Source organism: Electrona antarctica (assembly GCF_951216825.1).
Source record: "Electrona antarctica genome assembly, chromosome: 3".
In the NCBI taxonomy this organism is placed as follows: domain Eukaryota; kingdom Metazoa; phylum Chordata; class Actinopteri; order Myctophiformes; family Myctophidae; genus Electrona; species Electrona antarctica.
The window spans coordinates 10,639,683-10,661,895 of NC_136808.1; the positions used below are offsets into that span (position 1 = coordinate 10,639,683).

The 22,213-nt window shown below is 43.4% G+C and overlaps 1 protein-coding gene across 1 annotated transcript in view; it reads right to left on the minus strand.

Moving 5' to 3' along the window:
• The window catches only part of spon1a (spondin 1a), a gene marked incomplete at its 5' end in the record, with an annotated part of 197,525 nt that overhangs the window by 28,224 nt on the left and 147,088 nt on the right, over window positions 1-22,213 (minus strand). The window contains one exon of the mRNA XM_079498017.1: window positions 19,810-19,874. Coding sequence (XP_079354143.1) covers window positions 19,810-19,874 — 65 coding nt within the window. The remainder of the gene's footprint in view (window positions 1-19,809; window positions 19,875-22,213) is intronic.

Genomic DNA, 22,213 nt, shown 5'->3' on the forward strand with positions numbered 1-22,213 from the left:
CGTAGGAGTATATGTGACGCATGGCCGCCAGACGCGGTTGCTTCGGATATTAATCCATTTTGGACTGCGGTCGATTAAAAAAATAGGCTTCTAAATCCTAACATTTTTCTGAAAAACTCATGTTTCTATGTCAGCGGTGCTCAACCTTTTTCATGCCAAGGACCCCCAGAATTATCTCTATTGGGCCACGGACCCCCATCTCAAAATATGTAGTTCCAGGGACTCCCCAGAAGCCAATATTTTAGTTAAAAATGTTAGCTCTGAAATATATATTCAAAGATTTGCGCCACATTTTCACGACTTTTCAAAAATAGCAGACCTACAAGCTCGTAGCGCGCCACTCGGTGGCGCGCAATGAGCTTGTAGATCTGCTATTTTTCAATAGCTAAAGCATAACATAATGCTAACACCAAAAGGGGTTCCTGCCCAAAATGGATTAAGTTAGAATTCTCTGCGGAGGAGAAACTGGCGTTGATCTCAAAGGAACCACATCATAGAGCCTATGGTGGAAAGTAACTAAGTACATTTACTTAAGTACTGTACTTAAGTACAGTTTTGAGGTATTTGCATCTTACTTGAGTATTTCCAATTTCAAGTACTTTTACTTCTACTCCACTACATCTCAGAGGCAAATATTGGACTTTTTAATCCACTACAATTATTTGAAAACTTTAGGTACTTTGTAGATTTCTATTATTATTACAAAACATACAGTAACCATTTCAGCCCTACATATATACATTAGAAAATAGTCGATCTACAAGCTATACAATGCGTCGTGATTTGCCGCATTGTGAGCTTGTAGATCTGCTAGATTCTTCATAATTAGTAGGCCTATACTTTTTAATTTTGAAATGATTAATTCCAGACTTTTACTTGTAACAGAGTAGTTCTACATTGCAGTATTTATACTTAAGTAAAACCTTTGAGTATTTTTTCCACCACTGCACATATAGAGCCGAAAACAGCAACCTTTCCTGAGTCACGGAATGGCTGCATAATACGGCCATGTTGAGGCTGGCAGCCAGTTACTTCAATCAACTCCCCAGTGCCGAATCAACCCCTCCGAGGCGCCCTGGCGCTACACCAAATCAAAAGGCCCCATGCACGCGCGTAATCCACGTGCACTTAAAGGAAAGTTTCGTGCTAGAAGGCTTTCTTACCTTTAGTTGTCATTGTTAGGTCTGCATTTTTGAGTGGTGTAAACCACTCCTACAACTGGCTTTGTTAGTCTGTCTGTCTGTCTGTCTGTCTGTCTGTCTGTCTGTCTGTCTGTCTGTCTGTCTGTCTGTCTGTCTGTCTGTCTGTCTGTCTGTCTGTCTGTCTGTCTGTCTGTCTGTCTGTGCAGAAAAAATGAGCATGGTTGCTATGTTCACCCTGTTCACCCGGGTGTGATTTCATTACTTCAGACATGATTTCATTACGTCAGACAGGCTATATAAGACCTTACACCACTCAGTTCACACGGGTGTGATTTTTTATATACGGACACTGTCCCTCAAGGCCCTTGAACAAGTTCCTCAGGTAAGCCAGTAAACCATGCTGCAAAACAACATAACTTAAGTTGACAGTCAACATAAGACTATCATTATGGTTTTCCAATGTAGGCCACTCCTTCTCTGTATGTTTCCAATGAAGGCCCTTAGCTTCTCAAGTTGATGGGAGTCCTTATGACTCAGCGGTCACAGTCTTTACTCTGTTATTGACTAAACTTGGTTCATGAACATCTCCGCAATGGACGGCAGTAAGTACCCCAGCAAATAGTTTCTTAATTGCCTTTAGTTGAGTGTATGTCCTTCAGTGACTAATTTAACAAAAATATATTTAATGTAACTATGCTATAGTATTTTATACTAACATTAAAAGTGCTATAACTAATTATAAACTTTAAATCATGTTGTGTTGGGGGGAGGGGTTAAACAATATTGAAATTATCCAATGGTCTTTTTTGTTTAATAACACATTACATGTGATTCCATTAAATATGTCTAGGGCCACACACCTAAATATTTGAGTTTTATGAACAGACGACTCTTGATACCATTTCTTCCCAGCAGATAAAATAAAACCACCCTCTGTACATTTGTCTTCCCAAGAAACACATGGTCAGTTTGTCAAAACATTATGACCTGGTAAGCAAACAATCCCTCTTACTCCTTCTTTCGTTTCTTCATGTGTGGAATAAGATGAAGAAGGGTATTAAGATATGTCTTATTTTTTAAGAAGATGCGTCCTAAAGCCGATCAATATGTTTTTCCAAACTTTAAAAGGACCATGGGCTGGTTGTGAAGAAGTTGAACCCTTATATAAATGAAGGATACCTGCAAGCTTACTTCAGAGACTGGGGCACCGTCACAGCATGCAAGGTAAAGATGGAAATGACCAGTTTACCGCTGATTGTAGTATAGTTTTGTGTTGGACTGGAGGCACTTTATCGTTTTGTTAGATTTATCATAGGACTTTGACAATGGCTAAAGTAAATGGCCCATAACTTTGGGGGATTTTGGTTTTGTTTGGATTGCTTGAATTGCGGCGGCGGTGGCTCAGGGGTGGCTGGATAGGAACCACAAGGTTGCCAGTTCGAACCCGGGCTCCCCCCAGAGTTGGTGTCGAAGTGTCGAGCAAGACACTGAACCCCTAATTGTTAGTCCAAAGGTGAGTCCTACATCACGATGCTTTTATATTTTATATTAGGGTTGAAACAATGATTTATTTTAATTGTTCCACCACTCCACCTTATTTCAGACACGGCTACAGTCGTTGCTGTTGCCGTGAGTTAGAAGAATGAAGCAAAATTTTGGAAATGGGGAATCATGGGAAAGTCTAATATTAGTATCTTTATTCATAATTTGTCTTACCATAGTCTTGTCTTGCACTATAATGCAAAATATGTTGTGAATTGTGATTTGTCTATTAAAACAGAATCATGTAGGTTTTATTTGAGATGTTTGAAAATACTATGTATAATATTGAGAGTGAATTTCTTATTTGCTATGCAAGTGATGGGTTTGAAGATTCAACAAGAAATGAGCAAGAAATGTGTATTTTCAGTTGTATAATGGTCTGGTATTACAAACGTCATGGGTTAATGCATTGCTTATCTGGATGAATTGTGAAAGGATTGAGGCTGTCTGTATACTACTGTCTGCATCTGCAATAATTCAGTACTTTGCATCATCAAAACATGAGGCCATTAAACGTATTAGATCTCTACCTCCATATGTGATTGTGGTGGTCAAAGATTAAGGTCACAGTCATGCATTAGCTATTAAGCAGTGTTCCAATTCAGGTTCCAGGGTAGAAGGATACTGCATTCAAAGGTTTGTCTCAAGCTATCTCCCTGGTAATGAGCACTTTTACAACTTTGTCATCAGTAATTCAACAAAAAATACTAATAACACGCACAATAATAAATTGCCAGTTTACCAATTGCCAATACAGTGCTGCAGGTCGGGTTTTTGCGCAACCCTATATCGGCATTGTAATATACCTAATGCCATCACAGTAACTGTTTTTCTTTCATTGTAATTCAACCTCTGAGAAGCTCTTGTTAAATGTATTAAATGATAGTACAAATTAACTGATCAAATTCAGTGTTATTCCTTGTGACTTGGTGGTGACACAATTCAATTAAGTTAAATGTTCTTCCAGACAATTTTCTATTTCAGATTAACAGGTATTGAATCAGGAGTAAATTTCAAGGGCAACTTGATAGGCTTCACAATACAATCTTGTGAGGCCTTTTAATTTAGAAATGTCAAATTATCCAATGGTCTTTTTTGAGTGGTGTAAACCACTCCTACAACTGGCTTTGTTAGTTTACGTGTCTGTCTGTCTGTGCTCAAAACATGAGCATGGTTGATGCTGATTGGTTGATGCTGATTTGATTACGTCAGACATTACGTCAGACCACAGCTGATCAGGCTATATAATACCTTACACCACTCAGTTCACACAGGTATAAATCCTCTCTTCATAATGTCAACAGTATGTGTAGCGTGACACTTTACTGCATAGTAACCCCCGTTGCTGTGTCCCAGCCGTAAAGCATGAAGTCTCGTCTAACGCAAGACTTTGCGGAGACTTTGCGAGTTCCATCCACTTGCATGGAGCTCGCGAAGTCTCGCGATAGACGATACTTCAGAGCTGAAATTGGCATGTAAATATGAAATAAATGCTTAAACATGTAGCTATAGGTGTAATGTTAGAGACCACAGAAGTGAACCTTTCAAGCCTGTTTTCTCAACTCGCTGTTTTCTGCAAGACATTACTATATCTCCAAAACTGGTGGGTCAACCAATATGTCAATTTGAAGCTATGATTCCCTGCTTTCATATGACATGACAAAACGAAAATTCAAAAAAATCCAATGGCAGTCCCTCAGTCAAATTTGGCCATTTATTTTAAAAAAATGATTTTCGAGCAATGGAAATAAGCGAATTAGCACTCAAACCCAGCGCCCCATTGAGGGCTTATGGTGGAGCCAATAATGTGTTTTTGCACAAAATAACACCTGGATCATTTTGGTGCGGACCTAACAACGACAAGTAATGGTAAGAAAGCCTTCTAGCATGACATTCTCCTTTAACACAATCGTTCAGCGCACCGCCAGCACAGCTCCCACAGAGTTCTATGGCTGCTCCCATAGTTATGAGGCTTTTCCCATAGAGTTATGAGGCTTTTCCCATAGAGTTATGAGGCTGCTCCCATAGTTATGAGGCTGCTCCCATAGAGTTATAAGGCTGCTCCCATAGTTATGAGGCTTTTCCCATAGAGTTATGAGGCTTTTCCCATAGAGTTATGAGGCTGCTCCCATAGAGTTATGAGGCTGCTCCCATAGAGTTATGAGGCTGCTCCCATAGAGTTATGAGGCTGCTCCCATAGAGTTATAAGGCTGCTCCCATAGAGTTATGAGGCTGCTCCCATAGAGTTATGAGGCTGCTCCCATAGAGTTATGAGGCTGCTCCCATAGAGTTATAAGGCTGCTCCCATAGAGTTATGAGGCTGCTCCCATAGAGTTATGAGGCTGCTCCCATAGAGTTATGAGGCTGCTCCCATAGAGTTATAAGGCTGCTCCCATAGAGTTATAAGGCTGCTCCCATAGAGTTATAAGGCTGCTCCCATAGAGTTATGAGGCTGCTCCCATAGAGTTATAAGGCTGCTCCCATAGAGTTATAAGGCTGCTCCCATAGAGATATAAGGCTGCTCCCATAGAGATATAAGGCTGCTCACCGACGCTGGATCTTCCCACTGAGTCGTTAAGAAACTGTTGGACGACCAAAAACACTAGCTGGGCTGGGGTTCCTGTGTTGCGTTACATTGAAATACACCAATCAGTGACCTATCAATTCGGTTTGGACGGAAGCAACAGCTGTAGGCTACCTATTTGAAATAGTCTCCCACAGGGCCCTGCAAACTGTGGGCCCTGGAGCTTAAACTCCAGTAAATTCCGTTGTAAATCCAGATTAACAACTCCACTGTAAGGACATCCCAACAGGATTACTTTGGGGGAAATGATGTTCAAGATGTTCTTTAGCCACACAGCGGATCTTTGACACAACGTCAACCCAACTTGGCGGAACCAGCGTCCAACAACAAGGAGCTATGGAAGCACTTGAAGCGAAGCGTGTGACGTTAGATTTCTTCCTTTTTCTTTGATTCTGATGGATGGATAGACCTTTATTAATCCAGAGGGAAATGCAGCTGTCTAAAGGAAACAAAGATGGAGGTACAGAGTAGAGTAGTAGTAGTAACACAAGTTATAACGAGGGTAAAAATCACACCCGTGTGAACTGAGTGGTGCAACTCCCCCCGACCCACCCCTCTCTCTCTCTCTCTCTGTCTCGCATTAGCAGGCAACAGTGCAGCACTATCTCTCTCTCTCTGTTTCTGGCACAACAGCGCCACTTTTGCCCCTACTGCTACTCATAGTCACATAGTCACATAGGTTAACACATAGGTTAACACGGACATTGCTGTTCCTTGGAGTGGTTGCACCACTCAAAAATATGACGGATGACAGGCCCTCTGCACCTGGGCTGGTCGTGTGTGTTGTATATAAGCCATCCTAAACAGGTATTAAGCATAAATATCTAAGGTTTCTCAGGAGCATAACTGGATGTCCTCCACACTGTACGCTGTGTAGGAAACGAATGAGGTTAAGTTGAGGAAAGCGCTATGTCATTGTGCTCTGCTGCAAGTACAAGTAATCCCAAATAAATGTGGGCACTATATGCAGTTCATTATTTCAAAGCTTACCTTATTTGTAAACAAATGAGGTGGTTGAGTATAGCTAATTTGATTGACTGCTACTCCATTGTTCTCACGATAAGCAACATCATATATTTCACTCTAGAAAACTATTAATTTGGGGACTGTACTTAAGTGGTACAATAGTTGCACAGTTCCACAGTATCTGGAGAAAAGAGAAGAAAGACGGGCGTCTGGTAGTGCTAATCCATTACAGTCTGCACAAGTGGCGTTCAAATCCATCCAGCATTATTTCAAGAGAGTGGCACTGCGGGAATAGCTAAATTAATCAAGGTGGTTAAGCCAATAGACTATTTACGTTGTCTCTTGACTCTTTAATTTGTCTCTTGCATCCCAAGGATGGGATGTGTGGGATGATCCCATCCTTGTTGATGCCAATCATGGTAATCATTGGTACAGTTGGATATGGATACTGTAGCAGCAATGTTCTACTGTATATGGCAGCTGGGGAGTGCTTGGACTGCTACTTCAATTTGCGGCGGTGGCTCAGGGGTAGAGTGGCCGGATGGTAACCGCAAGGCTGCCAGTTCGAACCCGGGCTCCCCCAGAGTTAGTGCCGAAGTGTCCTTGAGCAAGACACTGAACCCCGAATTGCTCCCAATGGGTATATTTGGCGCCTTGCATGGTTTCCTCCGCCATCGGTGTATGAATGTGTGCGTGAATGGGTGAATGTAATGCACAATCTATGTAAAGCGCATTGGATAAAGGTGCTATATAAATGCCCCTCACATCACACAGGTGTGATTTTTTACGTTCTATGTATATCACGATTGCTAGCTGTGTCATGAGGTCTTTAAGCTAGGGTTGATTCAAATGCAATTGTTTCATTGTCTTTATGAATACATGCAGTGAGTCTACAGTCTAATAGTAGTTGCGTCAGGGTGGCTCAGTCGGTATAAAGCTCTGTTCCAAGGTCGACAAGGTCATGGATTCGTTCCCGGACACCGCCAACTCAGCGTATGAGTATAGCACAGCAAGTTTGGGTTAAGTTGTGCGGTAATTACTGGGAGATGGTGGTGGGTGTGGCACTCCACCTCAGCAATCCATCTCCCAGGGATCTAGTGCATTGCAACGGGGATAGACTCCTCTGTTCTTGGCCGATACTCACTTACTTACTATGGCAATGTAATCAACATTAAGTAGTTTCCCTCTGAGGGGGGGGGGGGGGGGGGGGGGGGGCGGGCAGTGTGTCCAGACTCAGTGGTCTGTTGCAGCTGGGGCTGATACAAAATGTTTGCCCTTGGTTGGATAAGCTTGGATAAACATGCTTCATTTGATTCTCAACCCCCGGAGTTAAACTAGAGAACTTCACTTTAGGTCATTATTAAAAGTTGATTCCAACACACCCCGTCGTCGTCACCGCTCTCTCACTTTAGCTTTCTATTCATCCCCTCCTCGACTGCCAATTACAAGTCACCTTTGTATGGGGCAAGGTGGCCGTGTGAGATAAACCTCAGACCTCCGGTGTTCACGGAGCACGAACCCAGGGGATTCCGGGACTCAACTCATGTGTTCTTCAGGGATTAAAGTCTATTTCACATTCTCAGAGGCCATTATTATGTGTGAGAGGACAGGACTTGCAGGCTGCGCGGAGCCAAATACTGTAGGTAGGTGTACACTGGCATGGTGACAGGATGGAAAGGAATCATTGGCTAATTGTTTCAGGTGATAATTTTAGCGTGCAATCAGGATCTTCCGGTCCCCAATTAAACTCCTCGGCTTGGCCTAATACCAGGTGTAATTAGTTTCACTGTCAATCATTTGTCAAGACAGCACGCACGCACGCACGCACGCACCACACGCACGCACGCACGCACGCACGCACGTGCACACAGCACACACACACACACACACACACACACACACACACACACACAAACACACAAACACACACACACGTATTTACCCAAATGCCTGGCAATCTCCATTATCTCTGAATACCATCCGCTTTTCTCTCCTCTGAAATCCAGTTACTGCCCCGCCGCAAATGCACAAGCACATAAACACTCCCACAAACCACAATAATCATCACCCTCACTCACCCACTCTCGGAGCAGCAGACACACCGATAAAGCAGGCAGCTCATTAAGAGCGTTTTTCCTCGTTATTGAAAACCCCTTAGTTTCCTAGTACTGTTGGCAACAACCCCCCCCCCTTATGTCCCTGCCTGGCTGGGTGGCTGAATGTATCCTGCTAATCAAATGGAAGCCCACGGAGAGCTCAGGCAGTCCCTCTCTCTGGTTGTTAGAGAGAGGCCTGAAAGGAGAAAGTGGGAGTCGGAGTGGGAGAAACATGCACGTTTGTTATCCTATTCAGGACGGTGAACCCCCTTTGGTATTTTAAGGACGATGTTATCTATTGAAAAATAGCAGATCTACAAGCTCGTAGCGCGGGCACTATTTTTTTTTTTTAAATCGTCCAAATGTGGCGCAAATCTATATGCATTCTTTCACAGTGAACGATTTTAACTTCCTTTGCTTCCTTCTGGGAGGTCCTTGGAACAACATCAGATGGTGGGAGGGGGGGGGGGGGGGGGTCCGCGGCCAAATACAGATAATTCTGACATGGAAAAGATTGAGCACCACTGACATAGAAAGAAACATAGGTTTTTCAGAAAACTGTTAGGATTTAGAAGCCCTTAAAAAAAACAAAAAAAAAAAACAATCTGCCTCAGGTCTAAATGATATGTAGCTTGCGGAGTTAGTTCAGTTAGATATACTCGAACGTGTTCATGCTATGCTCAAGGGACATAAATCTATTTGAGGGGTTAATATGCTGCATTACTATGTGGGGGTATATAGTGTTTGCAGACCCACATGTCATTCGCTCATGTGGCTGCTGACCAATTTAATGATGGTGTTTAATTGTGCCGTCTTGGCGTTGCCAAGATAATATATGCACACTTGTATTCTGATTCTATAATAAATATTGGTTAAATCTATTCGTGAGTTATCTGACTGAAATGAGTTAAAGGAGCATTCAGTGATTTGGAAAACCCCCCAGTCCACCCGGTAACAAGATGTGCACATGCACGCACTACAGTGTGGGGACATGCGACAGGCCAACGCACACCAAGGCCCGCCCCCGCTCGATCATGATTGGCGGACGGCCCCTCTCTATCCTGATTGGATGAAGGCTGGGCCACCTAGCCAAAAACGAAACCTAAGGTTTTTTTTACCTCAGGGGTTAACTGGGGACAGGGAGGAACTTCTTATATGGTCAGCACACTCTATAGTAGGGAAGATTATCACAACAAAACAAAAAAAGAAAAGATATTTGAATTAAGTGAAATCACTGAATACACCTTTAAGGAGGTATAGCTGCCATAGGTGCAGCTATTCCAACCCAAGAACTTACTGAGCAGACTGGGATTGACTGAGAATGAGAGAACGGCGATAGAGATAGCAGTAGTGTGAGTGTGACAGCTGGGACTGGGTGGAGGGCGAGCGGGATGCACACAACGTGGCTGGAGGTAGCTTTTATCATCATCTGCGAGACGGACTGAGTGATCTCTGCTTCATCCATCCATCCATCCATCCATCCATCCATCCATCCATCCATCCATCCATCCATCGTCAACCGCTTATCCGTAGTCGGGTCGTGGGGGAAACAGCTCCACCAAAGAGCTCCAGACATTCCTCTCCAGAGCAACATTAGTAACTTCCTCCCGGGGGCTCATCCCGATGCGTTCCAAGGCCAGTGAGTCGATGTAATCCCTCCATCTGCGCCTTGGTCTGCCCCGATGTCTCCTCCCAGTAAGGCTGTCCCCAAACATTCAAGGTTCGAATGTTCGCTCGTTAGGGTTGGCACTCGAATCTTAATTAATGGGCTTGAACCATTCGTTTTATTTTTTTTATTTTTTTTATTAAAACAAAAATATTATTTTTTTCCTTTTTTATTAACTCGAAAATATATCTTGGCGAGAATGCGATATGAGCATGTAAAAAAAAGTAGGTTTCTAGTGCATTCCTGTCAGAAGTTATGATTTTGTATATCTCCTTGTTCTTCTGTCCCTCTCCAAAGTCTACCGTGCACAACTGCACATTCATTTGGTGATTGGCCTGCAGCTGAGGTGATTGACCTTTCTCACCTTGTTCTGTGAGAACAAAAGAGTTCCATTGAATGGAATGTCTGACGTGTCTCACTCACTCACACACACACACACACACACACACCCCAGCATGATCGCTGATAGAGGGAACCGTTCTTAGCAGCCATAATATATTAGCATCTATGCTCTCTAGCATCACATAGCCTATTGCTAAAAAGAAGTGAACTTTGATCATTGTTAAGCAAAACGGTCACAGGTTCTGCTTTTGCCCTGTGCCCACTTCAATGCGCTTCTACACAGGTGGAACAAATGAACGAGTGACAGCTAACGAGCAAGCTACGCTGTCGTCTGCCAGCAAGCTCGCAGATCAGCTGTTTTCGCGGAGCCACTTGACTGTGTGTGTGTGTGTGTGTGTGTGTGTGTGTGTGTGTGTGTGTGTTGGGAGAGACGAGAGAGATTGATAAAGAGCAGGGGAGACGCGCTGCGCTCTGATCGAGACGGATATCTCAAAGGTTATTTTTAGAGCTGGGACTCGATTAAAAAAATTAATCTAATTAATCAGAGGCTTTGTAGTTAATTAATCTCGATTAATCGCATTTTAATCGCATATCAATATTCAACCCGAGAACAGTGAGAAACCTTTTTTTTCAAATGTTTTTTGGTATCCCAGTGAATAGTGACTACGGGATTCCACTCATTTTCAACATTTTACTGTCATTAATATACCTTAGAGTTGTTGTGTGGATATAATAAGAAAGTCCCCCCCCATTCTGTGTTGCCTAGAACTGGAGGTCTGAAAAAAAACAGTAACATTATGAAGTACATTTTTGTGATGTCACTGAGATGTACTTCATAATGTTACTGTTTTTTTCAGACCTCCAGTTCTATAGGCAACACATAATGGGGTGACTTTATTATTTCCAGTGCACACAACAACATAGAAAAATGTTGAAAATGAGTGGTATTCCCCTTTAAGCAATACAACTTTTTTATCCCAACAGATAAACAAGAGCAGCAAGTGCCTATATAGTGTCTTCAGTGTGTATATGAATACTCAAATGTGCTTTACATGGCGGGGCATGAGAACAAATAAAAACAACTTTATTATGGGGGAAACATTTCACATGAGGTTGGGGCTGACCCACGCTTGCTACTTCAGTATGTTTCGCATCGAGGACAGCTTGACAGCTTCGTGCTGTGGTGAAATCACCGCGCGTCTCCGGTGGTCTGTGAGACATGTTAAACTGAAGCAGCTAGCAAGCCTAGCATAGAAGCTAACGTTGGTCATAAATGGATCCTTTCCCTGACATTGCACACAGCCATGCCGCTATCCACGCGTCCATCCGATAGCTTTTACATCTAAATGTCCCATCCATGGAGCAAAAGCGATATAAGCGGCTTCTTCATTCGATTCATTTGGGTTTGGGCTTTCTGACGGAGCTGTAGCCTGTAGTGTAGACTAGTGAACAACTGCTGCTGCTGCTCGCGTGCCGCAGCCTATTCAGTACTACTAGAAACGCACCCAGTGAGAAACGTTCCGCGGTGGAAAAAAAGGTGCGATTAAATGCGTTAATTTTTTTAACGCGTTAATTTTTCTGTAGTTAATTAATCTCAATTAACGCGTTAAAGTCCCGGCCCTAGTTATTTTTTAAATTAATTAGAAACAAATGGTCCGGATGTTCGCTCGAAAATTCCTGCCGAAGTTCGAGTCCTAAAAAAAGGGCTAGGGTACAGCCTTACCTCCCAGTGGGAAGTGCATCAAAGACCAGATGCCTGAACCACCTAAGCTGGCTCCATTCAAGGCGAAGAAGCAGCTGCTCTTCTCCGAGTCTCTAAGGGAGACGCCAGCCACCCGTCGGAGAAAACTCATTTCGGCCGCTTGTATTCGTGACCTTATTCTTTCGGTCATGACCCACACTTCATGACCATAGGTGAGGTGTAGGAATGAAGATTGCTCGGTAGACAGAGAGTTTTTGCCTTCTGGCTCAACTCTCTTTTCGTCACAACAGTGCGGTAGGCCTACAGTGACTGCAATACCGCCTCTGCCGCTCCGATTCGCCGGCTTATCTCCTTCTCCGTCCTCCCCTCACTCGTGAACAAGACCCTGAGATACTTAAACTCCTTCACCTGGGGTAATGCCTCATTCCCTACTTGGACTACATTGATCTCGGCTTGCAAGGTCTAATAGGAATGATATGAGGAGTATTGTGTGAAAATGTTTTCGATGTCACCAGCTAGTGCCTTGACTCTTCCCTCTGTAGAACCAGTAGGCTAGTAGATACCCTAGAACAGCAGTTCCCAAACCTTTTTGGCCATGCACCCCCTGTTACCTCCTGACCTTACTGACGCACCCCCCCCCCCCCCCCCCCACATGGAAATATAAATTATATAAGCTATATGGGACATAGATTTCCTATTTATGCTCATATATGAACCTGAATATGGCATTATATGCAGCATAGGCTATATTCTGCATATAGTACTTGCCATATATTGGCATATATTTAAAATAAAACCATAGCACCACCATTAGCCTTTTCATGTCGCACACCCCCTAGAAGGTGCTCGTGCACCACAAGGGGTGCACGCACCACAGTTTGGGAACCACTGCCCTAGAAGCATGTAATTTACAAAGCAGAATAATAAAAACCCATTCCATGCTAATTGAAAGAAGACTTCAAAATAGCGACTGAAAGCATAAAGTATTTACTACGACAATGTTTACTACGGTAAAAAATTGAGTGTAAAGTCAGGAATCAGCAACAGGAATCAGGCCATTCATTTTAATGACTTCCTTTTCTTCTTTTTTAAAGATATTTTTTGCCTTTATTTGACAGGTGAAGGTGTCTGAAGTAGACAGGAAAGGGGGGAGAGAGATGGGAGGAGGACACACAGCAAAGTTTGTCGGGATCGGGACTCGAACCCGCGACACGCTGTAGAGCTGGCTTACCAGGCAAGGTGCCTGGACCGCTGAGCCACGGCCCAGGCCATGTGTATGGTAGACGGTCCTGACTTGTGATTTGCATGCCAAATGGGTCCATGTATGCCTGATGTATACACTCTACATAAGTAGGCAGGACAGAATAGTGGATTTGATATCAAAATATATCTCGTCCTCCATCATGCTATACAAGCATTCTACTGTCAAGCTGAGCATGGTGATTAATGATGATTCTGTGTTCTCTTACAGTGCATTTCAGCTAACACCCCTGATGTACGTCAAAGTGTTTATTCTCGAGGTCGGCTGTACCTTTGATTACACCTTTAGAGGATGCCTTCCTAACCAAAGTGCTAAAATATCATCAGCTAGAGCAGACCATCTCACAGGGTGCATACTTAGTTTAGACTAGTCATTGGTTAGACATAAGGGTTGGGAGAGGGTTAAGGTTATAGGTTTAGGTGTGCTGCCCCGTGGGAGGTTAGGGTTAGGGTGAGGGTTTGAGATAGGTTGTAGTTGTAGGACTAATGACTGGTCTAACCCAGGGGTAGGCAACCTGCGGCTCTAGAGCCACATGTGGCTCTTATAGGCCCTCTCCTGTGGCTCCAAGTTGCTACGGCAAAGAAGTATGAAAAGGAATAAGAGGTTTTCTTTCTTCTTTTCTTTTTTTTTCTTCTTTTTTTTAATTATTTAATCATAATTTATTATTGAATTTGTAGTAGGCATAAAGTTATTCTTTCATTTTGATATTGCAAAACAATGTTGCTTATACACCAGATAAAAATAAGAATCAAATTGAATGAAGGAAAATAGAAGAATAGAAGAATGTATTCATGGTAAGACATGCTGCTGGCTTACTGGTACAGTATACTTGATATGCTTTGAGAAATTAGCAAAAAATAAAATGTAATGTAAGACCAGAAAAATCCCAAATAATTAAAGTTTGCTTTATTAAAGCAAACATATTTTGCGGCTCCAGATAGAATTGTAATACGTTTTTGGGCCAAGTGGGAGCATATAAATAGAAAATAATAATGGGCCTAGGATTGAACCTTGAGGAACACCGGAGGTCAGGGGGATCTGGGAGGATTTTGCATCCCCAATTGCCACTGAAAAGCTCCTATCAGAGAGGTAGGAGCGCAGCCAGTTAAGGGCTGTGCCTCTGATCCCCACCCACTCTGACAAACGGTCAATTAAAATGGAGTAATCCACAGTGTCAAACGCCGAGCTAAGATCTAAAAGTATTAAAATCGAACAATCCCCGGAATCAGCAGCACGTAGAAGGTCATTTGTGACCTTTAAAAGAGTTGTTTCCGTGCTGTGACCGGCACGGAACCCAGATTGAATTTTTTTAAGATATTTTTGGGGCTTTTTTGCCTTTATTTGACAGGTGACAAGTAGACAGGAAAGGGGGGAGAGAGATGGGAGGAGGACACACAGCAAAGTTTGCCGGGATCAGGACTCGAACCCACGACACGCTGTAGAGCTGGCTTGCCAGGCAAGGTGCCTGGACCGCTGAGCCACGGCCCAGGCCATGTGTAATGTGTATGGTAGACGGTCCTGACTTGTGATTTGCATGCCAAATGGGTCCATGTATGCCTGATGTATACACTCTACATAAGTAGGCAGGACAGAATAGTGGATTTGATATAAAAATATATCTCTTCCATTTCCAGGTCCTCCAAGCATTCTACTGTCAAGCTGAGCATGGTGATTAATGATGATTCTGTGTTCTCTTACAGTGCATTTCAGCTAACACCCCTGATGTACGTCAAAGTGTTTATTCTCGAGGTCGGCTGTACCTTTGATTACAGCTTAGAGGATGCCTTCCTAACTAAAGTGCTAAAATATCATCAGCTAGAGCAGACCATCTCACAGGGTGCATACTTAGTTTAGACTAGTCATTGGTTAGACATAAGGGTTGGGAGAGGGTTAAGGTTATAGGTTTAGGTGTGCTGTCCCGTGGGAGGTTAGGGTTAGGGTGAGGGTTTGAGATAGGTTGTAGTTGTAGGACTAATGACTGGTCTAACCAATGACGCACCCCATCTGGATGCAGTACTTAGTTTAGACAGTTTTTGGTTTAGACTAGTCATTGGTTAGACCAGTCATTAGTCCTACAACTACAACCTATCTCAAACCCTCACCCTAAACCTAACCTCCCACGGGGCAGCACACCTAAACCTAAGCTTAACCCATGTCTAACCAATGACTAGTCTAAACTAAGTATGCACCCCCCCCCCCCCCCCCATCTCACAGCTAGGCTACAGATGTAAACTTTTGTTTTGTATCTTTGGTAGCCTATAGGCAATGTGCACAAGTTGGTTGTGAGGGGCCTTCAGATGGCTAGCCTCTCCAAAAGGAGGGCCAAACAGTTAGCAAGATACTGCTCAGTATCAGCTCAATTTGGAGAAGGCATAGATTCCGTACCTTTACCCATGATTGTTATCTGCTGTGTTTGAAGTATATGTCAACTGTTTATTGTATGTAAGAATGTTCAACCTTCTATGTATTTTGTAACTGGCTGTATTCCTATTATCTGACTGCACTGGCAGTGTTTATGCCCTTTGTATAGGCATTCTTGTAGTGTAGTGTAGTGCGTGCGTGCGTACCCATGCGCTGTAGACATTATACTGTGAATGCATAGTTATGTGTGCATGTGTAGGCGGTTGCATTTGCATGAGTGTAAAAGTCACATGTGTTCCTATAGGGGAATGCTTGGCTCGAAGCCGTGAGGGATGTACTATAAACATTCCTTTATGCCATCGATACTTGAAATTGTATGTTTTATTTATATCAACAAACACACACTACAACCTGTAATACTTTATATGGAATCTTAAAGATGGAGTGCTGTGATTTCTGTACTTTTTCTGTTTTGTATACGTGTCTATGGAGTTAACAGTACTCTATAGACAATATTCAAATATGTCTTCCCTGTGTATTTTTGGTTTCTCAAAAGGCCCAATCGAGGCCCAGGTCAAAAGGCCCAATCGAAATGACAGTGATATTGTGGCCATATATGGCCAGACCTCATCAAACCCTGTACACTCAAGACATGCTCCATATATGGTCAGACCTCATCAAACCCTGTACACTCAAGATACGCTCCATATATAGACCTCATCAAACCCTGTACACTCAAGACATGCTCCATATATGGCCAGACCTCATCAAACCCTGTACACTCAAGACACGCTCCATATATGGCCAGACCTTATCAAACCCTGTACACTCAAGACACTGAAAAGTACGGTCCTGTCCGTGGTGATCATCATCCATCCGATGTTCGGATCCGATTTGTGACTTTTCATCGCATCGACCACGACATATTAACGTTTCTGGCGAAAGATATACAGCGTGAGCTAATGCTAACATAAGCCGTTTCTTACAATGGAGGTCTGCGAGAAACCGGATGTGAAAATGGCCACACGCTGCCAGTTAACTTGTTAATTAAGATCCAGTGTTCAAACAAGCTTTAATGAATGGATAATTATTTCTCACATTCAGTTTGCTCTCTGCACCCCTTCCCCCCACCCCACCCCAAACCACACTATCTCTCTCACTTGCTCTCTCTCTATTTCTTTCATCCGCTTGTTCAAAGCAGGGAAATTGGAACCGTTAACTGACAAACAGCAATTTATGTAAAACAAGTTTGCATAAAGTTTTGATGTGGAGCCTATTAGCCTTCATGGAGTCGAGAGTCAGCCTAACACATTAAAATGCTAAAATACAATCAATACATTATCATATATACACATAAGTGTACATACGAGCTCAGACCCATATTATGGGTGCGTGCCGATTCACTGAGCAATACAAATTCATATGTGAGTGAAATGATACACACACATAGCACAGTATACTCAACTAGCGCACGCACGCACGCACGCACGCACGCACGCACGCACGCACGCACGCACGCACGCACGCACGCACGCACGCTTCTGATATCCCACACACTCGGAAGTTGTATAATGGCTTGTACCACACACACACACACACACACACACACACACACACACACACACACACACACACACCGTGTGTTCAGTTGCTTCTGATATCCCACACACTTGGAAAACATCATGTGTCTCAGTGCTTGAATCCAAACAAGTCCTAAATGTACAAAATATAGGCAACACATGTACATGAACGTAATTATTCACAGCCAACATTGGTCACTTCAGTCTGTCATATGATATTGCCAACACCTGGGAAAAGAAAAAATAAATCATCATGGGTACAAAAAGCACCTTCTCCTCCAAATAGACCGACTGCCTATAATGGAGGAGATTGAACAGTATGTTGCAAGCTGCTTTGCTTTACAATTGGACAACCCCATAATCCTCAAGCCTCTGACCACCAGCCTGTGGACATGGCCCAAGCTGTCAAATATAAAAACAATGAGCTGTCACGTATAGCCTAGTTGTATAATGGCTTGTACTGCACGCACGCACGCACGCACGCACGCACGCACGCACGCACGCACACACAGAACCACCATGTCAGGATGATTGACAATAAAAAAAATGATTGATATCGATATGCATATCTTGTGCCGGCATGTAAAGTTAACGAAATGAGGATTTAAACAGACAGCATAAAAGAGCATTCTAGTAATTCATTATTCTGCATATAAAGAAGATAGTAAAGATACGAAGCTCATTATTCTCAGTGGAATTTGTTGCAGCTGTCACTGTGTTCTTGCTTTTTAGAGACTAAAGCATCATTTATACTTTGTCACGCGATGGTGTCACTTGCAGAAAATAGCTCATTTCTGAGCGACACCGTCGGACTCAAGTCTCAGCTGCTCTCTGGGCCCGCGGGTGCTCAAGGAAACATAATTGCACCTGGCCTTCTTCAACAGAATCTCTTCTGTACAAGCTGTACAAGCACGGAGCCTAACGAGCTCCTTGTTTGGCTCATGAATAAGAGATGAACCACTCTTAGACCCTATTGCTGACCAGGGTTCTCCAGGGGTCTGTACTGTACTTGCCCTCCCCCTCCCCCTACAACACATCTCTTTGCAGAAAATGGCGATCAACCAGCTTACAACGTGTCGCAGTTGTGATGCTTTGTCCTATTTTCACGGAATGTTCGCCTATATGAATTTAGGAGTGAAACAGTGTGACACACTGATGTAAATTATATAGCAGCTAACTATCTAAAAAAAAGCGAGAGACACCCACAGCCACAATACAAGAGAAAGCAAGAACAACGATCTGGTACCACCCACTTTCAAAACAAACATGGGTAAATTATCCTTCTACAGCACTGCCACCCAAGTGTGGAATGCCCTGACCCCCTCCCTCCCTCAAAAAATGCTAATCATTGGCGTCCTTTGAAACAGGCCTGAAAATCCACCTTTCAGCAGGCCAAAGGGAGAGGAAATGATTGCTCCCCCTTAGTCTAGTAGTAGCCTCGGAAACCCAGACGTTTTTATTTCCAGGGACAAAAAAAGTCTGGGGCCGAGTCCACTTCAATTCGGCATACAGTAGCACAAACGTCGCTCACTCTCTGCTGATTTCTGATTGTCTGCACCTTTGTTGAATTGACGCACACACACACGTACACACACACACACACACACACACACACACACACACACACACACACACACACACACACACACACACACACACACACACACACACACACACACACACACACACACACACTCCTCTTTCTCTGTCGCTCTAATTAATTAGTCTCATGTCCAGCAGCTTTGCCTAGTTTCTCCCGGGAGCTGCCTATGCCAGGGGTCCTCAATTTTTTATTTATTTTTTGAAACTTGGCAAAATAATGTTCTTTGTGCCTCAACACAATACCTCTCATTTGCTGTGAATTTTTGGAGAGGAATATTTGTGAAACATTTTATTTCCATACTCTGCACCCCAGTATAGGTTGTTTGGGAGGGGATCCGATTCGTATAAGCTTGCCTTGGTGTGACTGTACTAAAAAATATAGAGCCCCGCTCTCCGCTGGCCGCTGCGTGGCCCGCGTCGCGCTCATGGGACCGGACCTTAGTCTTTTTCAACAATGATTAGTGGACCTTCAGCATTTCTAGTTGAGGACCCCTGGCCTATGCCATAAAAAGCATAGATGAGTTCCAGTCTAGTCTAGTAGTGACTACCCCACCTCCTTATAACCCCTTAATTTTCCCCCAACCTGTACATATCTTTTTTTTTCTCTTCTTTTCTTTTTATGATATACCCAGCCAGAACCTGAATGGAAACAAGACCACAAGGACTTTTTTTCAATGATCCCTTTGGACGTGTGTTTGACCGTATCCTGTACTGATTTCATTTCTGCCAATAAAGTATCAGTCAATCAATCAGGCTCTGTCTGAGCATGAGCTGGGTCATCGTCGTCACAGTCTAGATTCAATGCACCAGTTGGGTTTGTATATCGTAATAGTCCAATACCTCCCTCTGAAAACCCTGCAAGCTATGGACTTGGACATGTTGTAACTTGTGACATACAGTATATGTGACAAACAAACGAACAAGGCTTTAATTGCCAATTTGCCACCTCAACGGATAATACTCACACGTTCAATGGTTGCCAGGCCGGCCACTGAGCCTTCATCTTAATGACCGTCAGCACGTCATCGCCCTGCAGGACAGGGGGGGGGGGGGTAGAGGCAACGCTTAATATGTGACAGCTGGTAAAATCACACACACACACACACACACACATGGTGGGAGAAAGTGCTCACATATATATTTTACTTACAGTAATTAAAGTATCAATACTGCAATAATGTGAAACTCTGTGAATAGAAGTTTTGAGAATTGGAAATACTCCAGTAAAGTAAAAGTACCTACAACTTCTACTTACAGTAAGTGCAGTACATGAGTACATGTAGTTTTACTTTTCACTTTTCACCACTGATGAAACCATGCACGCACGCACGCACGCACGCACGCACGCACGCACGCACGCACGCACGCACGCACACACTCTTTTGTCTCCCAACGCATGAAGGAGGAATATCAAGTGAGCTACTTAAGATGGATCGTCAGCGCCGTCGCTTCATAAAAGCTGGATAAATATTTTATCCGTAGCTCTGGGCTGTGCACTGTAGGTCAGAGCATGCCACCGCTCTGTGTCTGCGCCGACCTCACACATGAGAGAAACTGTCCACGTTCAAACCAGGTTCAAAACCAAACCGTGACATTATGGACTTATCTCACACTGAGACACAGAGACGTGGAATGAATCCTATACTTAGACATGGCCTTATCTGCATGAATATATGCACATACACAGCAAAATCTTAGAGTTTAACACACACTTTAACACTCATGAGGATTGAATGTATATGTAGTTAGTCTAGTCTTTCTTACTTATGCATATGGACCGAAAACGTACAGTAGTACTTTAGTATGTAATACTAACAATCAATCAATCAATCAATCAATCAATCAATCAATCAACCAATCAATCCACAGTTTAAAAGACAGTCACATGAGCGTAACGAGATACGTAGCAACAACAGAATAATCTGTTCCTGTTCACCACATGAAACAGTGTTTTAGTCTGCCACGTCATAGTAGTGCCAAAGTTTCTATTGACATCATCTCCTTTACTTACATCGGGATCAGATGTTTACACTTAAACGTACAGTTGTATTCATATTACGGAACAGAGGCATCAGAATGTACTATGGAGGTCACTTTTATCTGTACAGTCTGTACAGTGATTTTGCCCTGACTTGTATTGAGCTTGTAGATCTGTTAATTTTGAAGTTTTTGTCCTGCCAGTCCAATGTTAGTTGTGTGCCGCTGTTTCCCTCCTTTCCAACCTCCCTCCACCCAACCTGCTTGGTGGGATGTTTGGAACCCATCCCTTGGGGGGAGCGGTGTACTGTCATGCACTTTTGTACTCATGTACTTTTATTGTGCAGTTATGTTCCTATAGTGTTTCTTGTCTGCTCCATTTGTTGCTACCTGTCTTGTCTCACCAGTCTACAATTAGCTGTTGCCAGACCTACCAGACAGGCGCGGCCGTTTTCTGCTGTCTGCCGGCATCTTTTCCGGGTTTTTAGACAGCTGGTGGATGGAAATTAAGCTCCACCCACGTGGCTGACTGCCGCTGGGGTAAGTGTTTCCGGGAATCTGGCCGTCGCGGGATTCTGCCGTGTGGGTGGAGCTTCTTTTCCATCCACCAGCTGTCTAAAAACCGAAAGACGCCGGCAGACAGCTTCCTTTGGCCGCGCCTGTCTGCTCAGGTCTGGAAACGCTGATTGCATTTGTTGTTCACCTGTGCCCAGTAAGTCTCAGCCTATCGTGTGTTGATTGTAGTTATGTTGCACCTGTGTCTAGTCTATTTAAACCTCCCTGTGTTCAGTGTTCCGTTGCCAGCTAGTTTATAGTTTGTTGTCATAGTGTCCTGCCCATGTATGGCCTGTCCAGTTGTGAATAAATCATCATTGAACTTTGCCTGCCTGCCTGCCTGCCTGCCTGCCTGCTTGTGGTTCTGCATTTGGTCCAACACATGTCTCATCGTGACACATAGACGCAAGAGGACAAAAAACTTGGTAGACATGCAGACTTATATAGGCCTAAGGAATTCGAAGGAAGAAAAGTTGCAATTAAAATCACACAGAGGCTTTTGTGCCCAGCCTTCTTCATTATACAGTAGATGCGATTTATGACATCATATTCAGCTGGTAATGGCTCTTTGGCAATAAGTATGGGGACAGCAGCTGGCAAGGTTATAAATCCAGATGAATAGAGCACCATGCTCTTATTGTTTTAGCTGGGAATATAGCCGTGTGATATATGCTACAATATGGACAGAAGCCTGTTGTATATTTCATGAACATTCTCATTTTTGCCGTGACTTTCTTACACATAACAGAATAATATGTTAATTAATATAGTCGTATTACAATTCTCTGCTTTGGGCCCTGCGACAGTGTGCTCGATACAGCAAAAACAAAGAGTCGC